The 14,288-nt window shown below is 41.5% G+C and overlaps 1 protein-coding gene across 2 annotated transcripts in view; it reads right to left on the bottom strand.

Moving 5' to 3' along the window:
* Window positions 1-14,288, bottom strand: part of pnpla7b (patatin-like phospholipase domain containing 7b) — a 54,804-nt gene that overhangs the window by 16,490 nt on the left and 24,026 nt on the right. For both annotated transcript variants that reach the window (XM_050050306.1, XM_050050305.1), the window contains 12 exons: window positions 12,865-12,928; window positions 12,444-12,612; window positions 10,580-10,762; window positions 10,368-10,486; window positions 8,573-8,729; window positions 8,199-8,315; window positions 6,927-6,996; window positions 6,516-6,632; window positions 5,783-5,931; window positions 5,420-5,572; window positions 5,208-5,324; window positions 4,416-4,500 (listed from right to left, as the gene is read on the bottom strand). In XM_050050306.1, coding sequence (XP_049906263.1) covers window positions 4,416-4,500; window positions 5,208-5,324; window positions 5,420-5,572; window positions 5,783-5,931; window positions 6,516-6,632; window positions 6,927-6,996; window positions 8,199-8,315; window positions 8,573-8,729; window positions 10,368-10,486; window positions 10,580-10,762; window positions 12,444-12,612; window positions 12,865-12,928 — 1,500 coding nt within the window. The remainder of the gene's footprint in view (window positions 1-4,415; window positions 4,501-5,207; window positions 5,325-5,419; window positions 5,573-5,782; window positions 5,932-6,515; window positions 6,633-6,926; window positions 6,997-8,198; window positions 8,316-8,572; window positions 8,730-10,367; window positions 10,487-10,579; window positions 10,763-12,443; window positions 12,613-12,864; window positions 12,929-14,288) is intronic.

Raw genomic sequence — 14,288 nt, 5'->3', positions numbered from 1 at the left:
CGTCTTGTTGTTTCATTCATCCCCAAAAAAAACCACATGCGCGAGCCAGGTAAGCGTCTTTATGACAATACGCGCTAGAGCTCATGGGAAATGTAGGCTTCGTTCCGGCAAAACACTACCGCTTTTGTCCACAGGGTCGCCAAATCAACTCAAAATTAAAGTTCCTTGTAGGGGCTTTAAACATTCTTTACAAATACAAATCACGAAACAACAGGTGTACATTTAGCTAGTCTCTCGCAAACAGCATGTAATTGCTTTTCAGTTTACATAGGCTATTATTAGTCAATCTGGATGTACTTACCACGGATATCCAGCTTGGATATATTTTACCTAGGAGTAAAGTCAGGCGGTGTCTCTGACCACAGCAAGGCGTAATCCCTGAAGCCTTTGCCACACCCTCTCTCAGTGAGCATCTCCGTCCTGGCGCTTTTTCATGCCCACCATCTGCCACGATTCTGACCTGTCTTTCAATGGATGCCATAATGGTGGTGCCCTTGTCTTCGTCGCTATCCACGGTCAAACCCTTGTTCTTCAAACCCTCCCTGCCTCTGCCGCAGAGTTATAGGTGATGGGACCCTCGTCAAAAAAATACACGGAGTTTCAATGGAGGTGGTGTTTGCAAGCGGAGACCCTTTTCTTTCAATAATTTTCTGATGGGGGTGTTAGCCTGGCTCTTCCTCTGGATCTCCGCGGGATAGTCCTGGTCAAAATACACTCTGTGTCCATTCAAATGACCTTCTCTCTTTTTCCACGCCAAGCATAGCATTTAGTCCTTAATCCTGTATTCCAGAAAGTAAATCACAACCGACCAAGGATTAGCATTTTGCAATGGTTTAGGGCCGAGCGCCCGATGGCAGCACTGTATTCCCAGTTTGGTGTTGGAGAGGGACAACTCCATCTTGATAAAAGTTTCAATAAACTGTGGGATCCCATATAGGCGTTAGGGCTGCGCAATATTGGGAAAAATGGATTTTTTTGCCCCCAGCGATATATATTGCGAATTATTTAGTTTTTTTAACGATGCATTATTTTCCACCAGATGACTTCAGTAGCTCTACTTNGGGCTGCGCAATATTGGGAAAAATGGATTTTTTTGCCCCCAGCGATATATATTGCGAATTATTTAGTTTTTTTAACGATGCATTATTTTCCACCAGATGACTTCAGTAGCTCTACTTGGTGAGAATTAATCATTCTGGAATTATTAGGCTGATATTGCTTTGAATGCAACAGCATAAAATGTGCTGAAAATGGGCATTTGTTCAGTGAAACCACCATCTCTTCTCAGTGTTTCCCCTATATGCAACTAGCAGCGGCGCACCACGCTGCTGATTTTTTTTTTTTTTTTCGTCTTAGCTCTTTAGAAATTACCGTTATATTATTTGGTGCTACGGACACTTAAAAACCAGGTCAATTCACACACTTGAGAATGAAGCATATAAGAGGAGAGGAGAGGGCTCCGTCTTATCTCTTCATACACTAAAGTTAGGCAATATTATTTTGCGCGATGGACACTTCATATAATAACATAACATTATACTATTTATCATGTTATACAGTGAAACATTTCACCTTATAACGTGATGACTTATATTGTTTACACGATGGCATGTCATTTCTGTCTCTACATGGTCGTGCCTTTACAGTTCTCCTCTGCTCTCTGTATCACGCACGGCAGAGTTAGGCCCCAATGCACGCGCGCGCACACACATACAAACGTGCGCACACACAGACACAGTTGAGCACACAATAGAGTGCGGCTCGGGCCGCATTTTCCCAAGTCCGACACATTTATAACGGAGCCAGGCCCGAACCGCAGCACGGCACTGTGCACACAGTCAATGGAGCGGAGCCTGTGTTGCGTTCAGGCGTTGTCACGTAAATAACACATTCCAGCACCTGAATAGGCCATATACTATTTATTCCACTCAATCAGACACATTTTGTTAGTCAGTCATTAAAACAGAAGCAAGTTTTACGTGCATCACTCGGCAATTTAAACATGCATGCTTAATTTAATTAGGGCAAGCCACACTGCAAGCCCCGTGATGTAAATATTGCACAGGTGTGCATCGCGATGGCGATGCTTAAAAGATATATTGTTTAGGCCTTATAGGCGTACGTTGTTTCTTCGTGAGCATGCTTGGAGATCTTTAGTTTAGCCTGAATGCTTTGTTGGGTATGTCGTGCTTGGCAAAGCACCTCTTTAACGACACAGCTCCAGTCCTCCATGTCGGCCATCCGTTGCGTCTTCTACTGTACTCACAGTTTCTTTCACACTCGTGGCAATTTGATTAGGTTGCGGTTGACATCATCTCTGAAGTTTGCCAAAACGTTTTTCACGTCTCTTGAAAGGGTGTCATTAAAGTTGTTTAGCTCGATCTTCACATCTAACGGATAGCTTCTCGACATGTATGGCACAGATGCTAGCCTGCAGGCTAACATTATCCATGGCGCTGTTTTTTTCAGGTGTCTGTCCTCCACTTTTCTCAGGTCTCAGGGATGCTTTGCCTCTTCCCCTTTTCCCCCATCCATTATGTTTGAACTTCAAAATGTGTAAAATCAAGTTAAATTAGGGGAAAACAACAGACCTGTCTGGGAGCTCTTTGTTTATGCTGACATCTGTCCTGATGTCATATCGGAGCCAAACAACACTTTATTCTTAAAAAAGTATTTCACTGCTGGAAACAGCACTGTGCCATACTGGCCCACTAAATGCTCCTGCTGGTGGGTGACATAATGCGAGTTGCTTATCCGAAAACAATATGGTAGCCGGTTGGTAACAAGCAATCTTGTATTAGGCCTACAGTTAAACAGGGAGCTGAAATATGTTCCTGAAAACATCAGAGGTGAGAAACAGGCAACGTAGTAACAGAATCTTGATTTATATTTGATCAGCACTGTGTGGTAATACCATTTGATCAAATTTTTTTCAGCTTCTGTTGCGAGTTCAAACAACAGGCCATGAGCCAGCTGGGTCCCCAGGAAGTGCGGTGAGATTTAAAGTCTGATTTATGGTCCTGCTTAAATCAACGACGTTGCTACGTCGTAGGGTATGTGGCTACGCAGAAGGCTCGCCATAGCCCCCGGCGTAGCCTGACGTGCACCTCCCCAAAAATGTAACTACACGTCGAGGCGACGCAGACCCAGCGCAGACCGAGAGGGCCGTGATTGGTTTGCTTGGTAGCAACGCATTTCCGGTTCCAGATTGCGCCATCCCCACCATCTTTAAACATCTTCTGTTGCGATGTAGATGTTGCACATATGTTGCAGTATTAAGGCCCATTTATGTTCAACGTTCAATACGGATACGGACGGAACCGTCTGTCCGTGCTCCGCGTTCATTTCTCTGTGACCGGAAAAGCCGGAAGCTAAACAAAGAATCAACTAGAGACGACGATAACCATTCAGGAAAGGAACGCAGCCTCCTACCGCTCTGGCGGTGAATTGCACTGCGACGAAATGGAGTGACGGAGAAGTTTGAAGGGTTCACGATGGCGTCACGGCAACGATGTAGGTACGTTGTAGGTACACCGCAGGACCATAAATCAGGCTTAAAGCCAATTTTAGTGGTGGCCAAACAGTGTAATTACACCATCATGTGATGCCCTGCAACCCTAAAAGACTTTTTTCTCATTGACTAACATTTTGAAAGACATTTCTGTTCATCGGTGGATACATGTTTTTGCACGTCACACCCCCCAAGAACTGAAATGGTTTTGGGATATAATCCATTTGGTCTAGAAGAGCCGCACTACTGAATCATTTTATCTCCATTCAAGATAATGGAATGATAAACCTGAGGTAGTTGACTAGGCTAGTCTCTAGTTCGCCTGCTCTATGGGCCGCACAGTGAGGAGGCAGTGCCAATCATGTGGGTAATTATATACTTTGCACTTAAATCATTTTGGCTTCATGCGCCACTGAGCAACTTTCATAGGGCTGAATGGGGCCCCACTTCCAACACGATATCCAGTTTTCTCTATACATCCATGGAGCCAGCTCAAAACCGCAGGATGATGTATAGCCCGTCATCCAGCGGTTTTAAGCAGGGCAATCTGAGTGCTGATAAGATGGAGGGAATTTTACCACAGTTCATTTACACATACCCACCACATTGTTATGACATAAAGCTGGTTGAAAATTGGCGAAGCACTTCTGATAGCATTTCAGGATGAACAATTTGTTTCAAGTGGACATACTAGAGTAACATACAGATCAAAACATCAGAATTTCAAATTAGCTGCATAGATGTTAATGGCTCCTGTAATTTTATTATGGATTTTATAAAATACATACACCTACACCTGTACACTGTAAATCAAAAGCAGGCTTTGGCATTATTTATTTTGTCTATGTATATATACCATTTTTGATGCATTTGTTTGTGATTTCAATATTTTAATGCAACTCACCATCGACTAAGGCATTCTTGACTGGTTCGATTCTCGACACTATCTCTGCCAGGTCGGTGAAGGAGGCATTCGGACAGGTGACCACCTGAAAGATATAAACTGCATCATTCCAAAGTAGACTTTAAATTAGCTTCAATTTAATTTTATTTTCACTCTTTCTGATGAGACATTAAGGACAGAGATCAATAAAACAGTACTAAGACTTTAACTAATAAGAGCCCTGGTTTTCTATCTGTGTTGATAAAGTGCAGTGAGGTTAATAAACATGAAAACTAGAGCAGTGAAGTAAAAGAGGAGAGTAGCGCCATGGAGCTGCAAGGGTGGCTTTTAACTCTTTTAAATTAGCAATAGTATAGCAGGCCTTTTCCCACTACCCAGACTGATTCAATCTACTGTAAAGCTAGCACACTGAAACCTGAAAGGGTGTATGTCAGACAGTTCAGTTGCCAGGGGATGGTGTATGGTGTGACATCTACGAGACACCTGCCAAACCGCAGACCACTGTTCAAGACCTACAAACAACAAAACCTGTTGTTTTTCAGCAAGTCATTAATGCATTTTCAGCAGCTTTTTAGCCATCAAACGTGGGTGTTTCTCACAGAGACATCGCTGCGTCTCCACCAGGAACAGTGCCATGAAAATCAGTAGTTTTTTTACCCAGACATTGCTGCCTTTCAACATATTCTGAACTTTACTGTACAGAGTCCATACTGGTCTGAATTAAAATAAAACTACGTGAACATGGCTTTAAAATCAGCCCTCAGGTTAGCAATGTCTACAGTTTATACTTACATGTCCAGTTTTGGTCTTGTGGAACTCGGCCTGATGTCTGTCCTTGAGCATGCTGTCCACCACACCACTGCGCTGCCACACATCAAACACTGTCTTTCCGTGCTGGTATCCAACCTCCTGCAGCCACAGTGAAGGAGGGTTAGAGGGAGATTGTCAGTCTGCAGATGGAAGAAATGTGGGTAACAACATCAAGGAAAAGAGAGGAAACTCACAGCGATCTCGTCGAACTTGCCAAACTCTAGTGTGCCGTAGCGATCGATGGGCGGCCGAATGTACTCGCAGTATTCACTGTCTCTGACCAGTTCCAGCTGCCGTACACAGCAGACGTAAGCAAGCCGGGTTTGGATCTCTGCCATGTTCAGGACCTGGAATGTAAAATTAGTTGAGTCTAGCAGGGCTGGGAGGGCTGTTTCTGATATTTAGCGTCCCTAAATTTGACAATGCTCATATACACTCTCTCCAACATTTCTCTAAATAAGTTCAGTAGGAGACATTTTCCAACTGTACCATAAATTTCTGCATTATCTTTGGTAAATGCCTACAAGAATAATTTCAGATGACATGTGCAAGAGTACCTTGACTTTCTCAGCCAGAGGGTTGAGGCGTTTCCACAGCAGCCACCAGCCGTTCAGGGCGTCACCATAGTTGGTTAGGTTGGTTTCATCCCGACTTCCAACATCAATTGCAATCACAACCTTGGCCCCCATAGAGCGAGCCACATCGGCTAGATACCAAAATCACAGAAACACATCTTAATCTTAATAATCTATTTTCTCAATCAACTTCTTAGTGTGAGTGATGAGGTCTGACATTTAGAGATGTATGATATGGGCCTTTTTAATCTTGAATGCAGAGCCATGTTGAGTACCTCCCATTACAATACAATTGCATGTGACTTCAGCACATTGGAAGTTGTTTCATTTAAGAAAGAATTCTTCTTAAATGTCCATTCATTTTCACAAATAAAGGTCAGTAGTGGGTCATCCACTATCGAAAGATGGCGGTTCGATCCCTGGCTTCTCCAGTCCACATGATGAAGTATCATTCGGGCACAGTTGAATGGCTGTACCATGTGTGAGTGTGTGAAAGTCTAAACTGAGTAGCAAGGAGTTTTTTCCCCACATTATTATTAAGGTATGAATTAATAATTTATTTGAGGCTTTTCAGTGTTCAGTTCACTCTAGAAAAGATCGAAATGGTCCAGTCTGTGTAATACTTTTTTCAACAAAATACTTGAATTATTTAATTCTCACGATTATATAATTCACAAGCAGTGAAGTTCACTGCCACCTTCTAGGTGTCTCTCACCTGGCAGGTTGTTGATGTACCCTCCATCCATGAGTAAGTGTCCATCTTTGGGATCACAGAGAGGTGGCAGGTAGCCCGACAGAGACATACTAGCCCTCACATACCGCCACAACGAACCTGAGGTGGAGAGGCAAGTGCTGGTCAAAAGCAGCTGTCTCTTTGTCTTTTCTCTCTGTTTGTCAACAGGTTGTCAAACAGAGAGAAAAGACAAAGAGACAGCTGACTTTAGAAAATAAAAAAAATAAAATAATTTGCTTTATCCATTTTAGTAAAAGTCTTTCTTCTGTGTGTATAAAAATACAGTTTTAGAGGGGATTCTAAAAATATACATTTATTCATATTTTGCAATCTTCCAAAAAAGTAGCTGAATGTTTTTAAAATAAAACAAGAAAAGTCCAGAGTTACACAGACCGTCAGTGTGCACTCTCATAGAGGAAGCTGTGATATCTGTTGTAATGTTGAAGTACGGTAGCCATAGGTCCTAGCAGAGGAGAGGGAGTAAAAGGAGACAAAATTAACATCTGTTAGTATGTATCAGACTATTTACTGTAAGATACAATCCCACAAGTGCTGACTTTTGTGCCATCTATATTTGATGCCAGCTATTCTTGTGGAAATGTGCTAACAATTACATTTTCTCACAGAATACATCAAATTGGAACTGCCATCATTAAACAAAGGAGGTGGCCTACAACACCACTTATCGCCCACTTATAATGCAGTCCTCAGATCCCTCCCACAACAGCTTCACAGCCATTCTCACCTGGACCCATCTAACCCTAATGACACACACTATAGCCTTGTGGGTAAATGACTCACACGTGACCTTAACGACTCTGAAACTCAGAGCTCACCTGTGACCTCAACAACTCTGTAAGGGTTCACACCCACACAGGGTTTAATGCCTGATATTCTCCACCAGTCAGTTAGAACTGAAGAATCCTATTGTGTGAGAGGTGAAACATCTTCAAGAAACGCAAGCTGCCTATGATAGAGCACTTAGAGTTCTCGTAGAACTCTTCACTAGCACAGAGCTCCTTACATTAAAACTGAATTCTCACTTCAGGTGTGACACAAAGGCGACAAGACTTACTGCACCTTTCAACTGAATTCAAAGATGCTGCGTGCTGGTGGATTATATAGATACACAGCTGAGTCAATAGGTCAGGGGCTGGTCACACTGGAACAATACCATTCCATTCCTTTTTTAACCGCTTATCCGAGGCCAGGTCACAGGGGCAGTAGGCTGAGCAAAGTACTCCAGACGAGCCTCTCCCCAGCAACGCTTCTTTTTTTACCCAGACCTCATACCATCGGTGAGGGTTGGACTGTAGATGGACCAGTAAATCAAAAGCTTTGCCTTCTGGCTCAGCTCTCTCTTCACTACGACAGTCTAGCACAGCATCCGCATCACTGCAGATGCCATGCCAAACCGCTGATCCATCACACGCTCAATTTTACCCTCCTTCGTGAACAAGACCAAGAGATATTTTAACTCCTTTGCTTGGGGTGGTAACTCTCTCTCATACCAGAGGGGGCAATCCACTGTTTTCCGACAGAGAATCATGGAACAATACTAAAACTCTCTTAAATTAGAATAAGACTAATAACCCCATAACCTTACTGCTTAGCTCTTATTTGTTGTCTTTTTAACAACTAATTTGAGAGAAACCCCCACCTTACCTCTATCTGTTTACCCTTGAAGACGGAGCTAATGCTGGAGTTAAAGGAAGCTCCAGAAAACATAGAGGTAACAGGGTAGGTCAGATCCAAGATCTTCTTGAAGTAAGAGGTCATATCCTGAGAAAGAAAGAAAGGTACAAAGGGAAGTGAAGAAAAATTAGTATTGGCAGGTAAGGAACTAAATTCGTTTTAAGAGAGGAAAACTAGAGTCAAGAAGTCTTGATAAACATTAGAGTTGATGTCATAATAGCAAGAACAAACTCTTTAAGTAAAGCAGTTTCTAATAACAATGACAAAGATCTAACTTGTGAAAATTTGTGGGAAAACTTTTTGAACATAATTGCATTCCTATCCTCAGTGTCATGTCAACACACCATGGCCCATTCACGAGCCCGGACCCTCATGCGACTGTTGCTCTTCTCCTCGGCGTACAATGCTCCCATGAACGAGCCAATGGAGGTGCCGCCCACCATGTCGATAGGGATCCCCGCCTCATTCAGAGCCCGCAGGATACCCACCTGAGAGCAACCCCTGAAAAAAACACAGTTGTTATATCGGTATGTATAATATACCTGTGTATGTATGTATATATATATATATATATATATATATATATTGGGTACAGTAACAGTTATGAGCAATACTCCTGCTGTAGTCATATGTCTATGTCTACCAGCTGTCTCAGGTGGTAGCTGAGAGGAACTCAGTCCCTACCTTGTCAAAGCTCCAGGATAAGGCAGAGCAGTGAGAGACAGAAACAGATCAGTTAGACCAGAAACAATCAGAATAGGCCACCTATTGGAATAGGCATATTTTGCACACCGTGTACTGATGTTACATAACTATCAGTTTGTTCCTGTTTCATACTGATTCTGCATTTTTCTCTTTTATCATTCTAATGCTAAACTGTTATTGTATTGCAATTGTACTGATGGAGTCCTAACATGTAATGAACTGTCCTGGACTGCCACCCTGTGCTGCTAACACTGGTTCCACAAATTCCATCAGAAATATTTAAGAAGTTTCTATGCTTTCTCTGACTTTTTTCATAACAAACTACATTAAAAAATTGATGGTAACAATTGTAGTGATGTAGCTATGTTTAACTGTAAGCACTGTGGCCACTCAAAAAATATATTATACTATGATGATAACATGTATACTCTGTCCTACATGAGTGACCACAGATCTTGAGAGCCGCAGCATCGGTTGATATCTTTAAGAAGCATCTTAAAACCTATCTGTATAGGCAGGCATTCTTTAACTTGTCTTAAGTGATTTAGTTTTGCAACAACTGTTTCATTTTTGTGTCTCTGTATGTGACCTGTATGTTTGTATGTATGTATTCTTGTTTGTATTTTAATCCTGTGAAGCACTTTGTGAGTCCTCTCTGTGAAAAGTGCTATACAAATAAATTTTACTTACTTACTTACTTACCAAAGCGGTGGTTGTTAAATGCTTTTTTTGGATATCAAATATGACCAACCAGCTAATGTTGAGTCACAAAGTGAAAATGTTATTAAGGCACTACAGATTTGGTAAACAATGGAGGAGACACTGGTGGTAGCGGTTGCTGGATACCCAGAGCTACAGTATATGACTTTACAAACTGCCATTACCACGATCTCTCATGTACCCATACAGATCTCTGTTTCCCTGTGGCTAACAGACTATTTGCTGACAGCCTCTCACCCTCAACCAGAGCTACAGCAAGTACCCTCTGCCTGTTTAGTAACCAGCTACTAATTACTGTGAAAATAAGTAGGTAGTTTTAGCTAGCCAAAATAAGCGGTAGATTGATTACACAGGGAGGTTAGGGTAAGGAGGTGATGGGGTGGTTGCCTGGCAACAATAAAAAGGTACAGAAGTGTTGTTTTTTTTTAACACTGGCATTCAATTAAATAAAAAGACAATGCAGTGCACATTGCATTTTGCAACCTGCAAAACATGCCAGGCTTGTTAATAGCTGCTGTGTCTGTGCCCGTCACTAATGTTACAAAATTTAAGTTACCTCAGTTAGGAGGACAAATATAGCTAATATGTGTAGGCACAAAATTCCCAAAAAGTGTACTTGATTCAGATTGTGACTGTAAGGTATGCCATTGCTCCTTCAGGCTAAGTCTTACAATGCTGGTGTATCGAATGTATTTGTATATAAAGCCGCAGTACCTAGCACCCCCTCCACCCAGCACAAGGGCGATGCTGTTTCCTGTTAGGATCCTGGCCAGACGAGAGAAGTCGGAATGACGATCTGGACACTTTTCAAACACACGCTGGTACAGCTCTCTCTGAAAACCACACAAGCACACGAACAAAAATGAAGCATTTGCTAACTGGGTCAGAACTGCCCATAAAAACCTCTGTTGGTTGGTGGTTGGTACCAGCTTTGGTAAACTCCTCCTGGAGAACACTCGGCGGGGGCAGGACAGGTGGTGGTGTCTGGAGATCCAGCTCCGCATGTTCAGCCATTCGGCTGTCCCTTTGGGCGGTGGGCCATCCTCCTTATGCAGCAACACCAGCTGCTTCTGAGCACGAACTGCACTGCCCTCCAACATTCGCTCCAACTACAGGTGGAGAAGAGGAGATAGAGGAAGATAGCTTCTACTCAGCTCTTAGGATAGTCTTACAAGTATAGGGTCAGATCAGTCTCATAATGAATGAACTCACGCAGGGTTTTTTTCACAAATGCACATACTCTGGTTTGCAGTTGTATTTCGGACTCACTAATGCACACGCTCTGGTTCACAAATATAATTTTTATGCAAACTTGTAATATAAATTCGGAAATGCACACGCTCTGCTTCACAAATGTTATTTTGAGGCACACTTGTAATATAAATTCACAGATCATGCGAATTGCTGAATGCACATTTACAAACTGCTTCTCATTTGTGAACCTCTCTACATTTGTGAGAGAAATCTGTGTGGTGAATTTTGAGACTCCCCTGACGTCGCAGGTCAACGAACGTCACCATTGGCTGATAAATCTGTCAATCAAATTTATGATTCTGATTGACAGATTAATCAGTTAATCAGGTGTGTTCGCTTTCAGCCAATCGTATGGCTCCTTACATATTCTCCACACTTTTAAACCAATCGCAGAGCTACTGAGCTACTGTTTGCAGTGTTCAAACAAGACGCGCTAGACTGAAACGGTGGAAGAGACATGGATCAATCTCAACCTGTAAGTAACACATTTATCTTATTATCCCCTCGTTGTAAATCATGCAATGTTATTGAATTATAATGAGTTGAAGCGTTCTGCTTAGCCAAGTAACATGTTTGAATGAACATAAACTATGAATACACCCTATGTAAGGAGCCATACGATTGGCTGAAAGCGAACACACCTGATTAACTGATGAATCTGTCAATCAGAATCATAAATTTGATTGACAGATTTATCAGCCAATGGTGACGTTCGTTGACCTGCGACGTCAGGGGAGTCTCAAAATTCACCACACAGATTTCTCTCACAAATGTAGAGGTTCACAAATGAGAAGCAGCTTGTAAATGCGCATTCAGCGATTCGCATGATCTGTGAATTTATATTACAAGTTTGCATAAAAATTATATTTGTAAAGCAGAGCGTGTGCATTTGCGGAACAGATCGTATGCATTAGTGAGTCTGAAATACAACTGTGAACCAGAGTATGTGCATTCGTGAAAAACCCTGCGTGAGTTCATTCATTATGAGACTGATCTGACCCCATATACAAGGCAGATTTATTTTCAAATGTTACAGACACAGCATGTGTGACAGGCCATTAGGTCAGACTTATATAAGCCAAAAGCATGTCTAATGCTTTAAATAAACATAATTTCTGATAAATTTGTCTTTTCCAGTCCTTACATTGGCTGATTCCTTTAATAAAATCCCTTTTTTTCATTCTCTAATTTCACTCATTTGTTCACATTTCAGACCCTCAAAGAAATTTTAGGCCTGAAATCAAGCTTTGATTTGTCATTTCCTGTGTTAAGAAGATCCCCCATTCATATTAGTCATCACAACTTGAAAGAATTTGTTTGAATTTGTGGCACTGTAATGTGTGGAGGTGTGGAACACCCGTCCCTACTCCAGTCCCCCTCTGTGATTCCGGCTGACGTGTGTAAGCACAGCTTTAAGTCACATTCCTCATTGAACTGAATTTGTTGCAATTATTTAACTTGTTTTATTACATGATGACATCATGTACACTTTCTGCTAAAAAAGGCTGAAAAGCAGGTGTGTGTATTTGAACTGACCTCACCCACAGTGGGCTCCTGCTCACCCAGTCCCACAATGATGATGCAGTCAGCCTGGCGGATGCAGCGCTGGGTCCAAGGCGTGAGGCCAGAGTCAGCTTGGTAGAGGACAATGCGATGGATGTCTTCCTGCTGCCCGAGCCAACTGGACAGACGGTACTCATGCACACTTTCAAAAACAAGATACAAATATGAGCCTGTTTGCAGCACGTTATCTGTTAACTCATGTATACAACAGTTCACTGTAGATTTAAAATCAAATCGTGTCTGTTTCTCTGGAAGTATGTGACTCTTTAAAAGAAGCATCAGTTGTATAGGTGTGTTTTCAGAAAGAACCTAACCAAACAACCACCAATGCCTCATCAGACTTAAAAAACGTTGACACATACTTTACTTTTCAATCATTGGAAGAAATGTCTACCTGTCCAGAGCAGCAGAGCCTAGGCGCTGTTTGATGATGTCACTGGTCAGGAGTAGAGTAGGGCCTTTAGAAAATAGAAACACACCACACATGTTTTTAAAATGTGTAATGGTGCATAATAGTGCAATGTCTCATAATGCAGATTCTAAAGTAGTTCCTCCTCACCAGTAAAAGTGGATAGTCATGTTTTTACAAATCTCGACATGCGGTTCACTAGCAAGGACCACTGCACAACAATATGTCATTTAAATGTTTAATTGTAATTCAGGAGGTGTTAGTTGTTGAGGACTGGTAAATGGATGTAAGTGGGGGGTGAGGGTGGAAGAGGGATGTCCTCTGCTAAGTTAATCTGAGAGGATGTACTGGAGATAAGGCAGAAGGGGACTCAGTTTGGGGTTCCGTCTCAGGCGTTTTTTCCAGTAATTTTTCACCAGTGAGGTGATTTTGAAGTTAACAAATTAACTTCATTTGGTAGTGGGCCTTTACTTTTTTTTATACAATCTTTATCCATGCTTATTTGGTTAATTATCACTAGCTTGGTAAGGCCTTGGACTTGGGCTGTACACACACTTTCTTTCTTTCATACATTCTGAGTAAAGGCACTTTCAAACAGTACTATACAGTAGAAGTTACAATGTCAAAGTCATTTTTAGATGTTTGGCCTTCAGCAACAATGGCATAACAGGTCAACAATTAAACACACAATATGCAGGAAAGGGGTGCTAGGCTACAAAAATATTACAGTTTCTAAATTTGAGAGCAGACACACAACAAAGTGCAGACCAGTATTTTTTTCTTCAAATCTAACCTTAATTCTAATTATATTATTGTCTTGTGTGAAGGGAGACTGGCTATTAAGAATGTCATTGTATAGTGCAAACTGCTGAGTCTTCTGCTGTGCATATAACTATAAGTTTCTTCAATCCTGATTCTTGAGTTTCAGTCCAAGTCCATCAAAACTGAACATGTCACACATATCACACACTCTAATACAAAATGCTAAATACTCCCAAACATGTAAAGACATTTATTACATTAATTTCATTTTGACAAAAAAATGTCATAAACACCAACCTCTCTGAACTAATAAATATAAATGCACTCATAAAACTCTATTGGGCACACAAAATGATACGTGCCACTTTCACTGATGTAAATCAATAGCTCTACACAGCAGTTTAAAAAAGTGCCTTGTGTACCAACACTACTGTAAACAATGCAGACTGATTTAATCTATATATGCTTCCTTTAGGTAACATCATTAGAAATCACTCTATAAATTTCCATTGTTATGCGGATGATACACAGTTGTACTTATCGATGAAGCCAGAAGAAAGTAATCAATTAACTAAACTCCATAACTGCCTTAAAGACATAAAAACTTGGATGAGCACCAATTTCCTGATGTTAAATTCAGACAAAAC

The sequence above is a fragment of the Epinephelus moara genome, chromosome 8 (genome assembly GCF_006386435.1).
Source record: "Epinephelus moara isolate mb chromosome 8, YSFRI_EMoa_1.0, whole genome shotgun sequence".
NCBI lineage: Eukaryota > Metazoa > Chordata > Actinopteri > Perciformes > Serranidae > Epinephelus > Epinephelus moara.
This window is presented reverse-complemented; position numbering and strand designations above follow the sequence as displayed.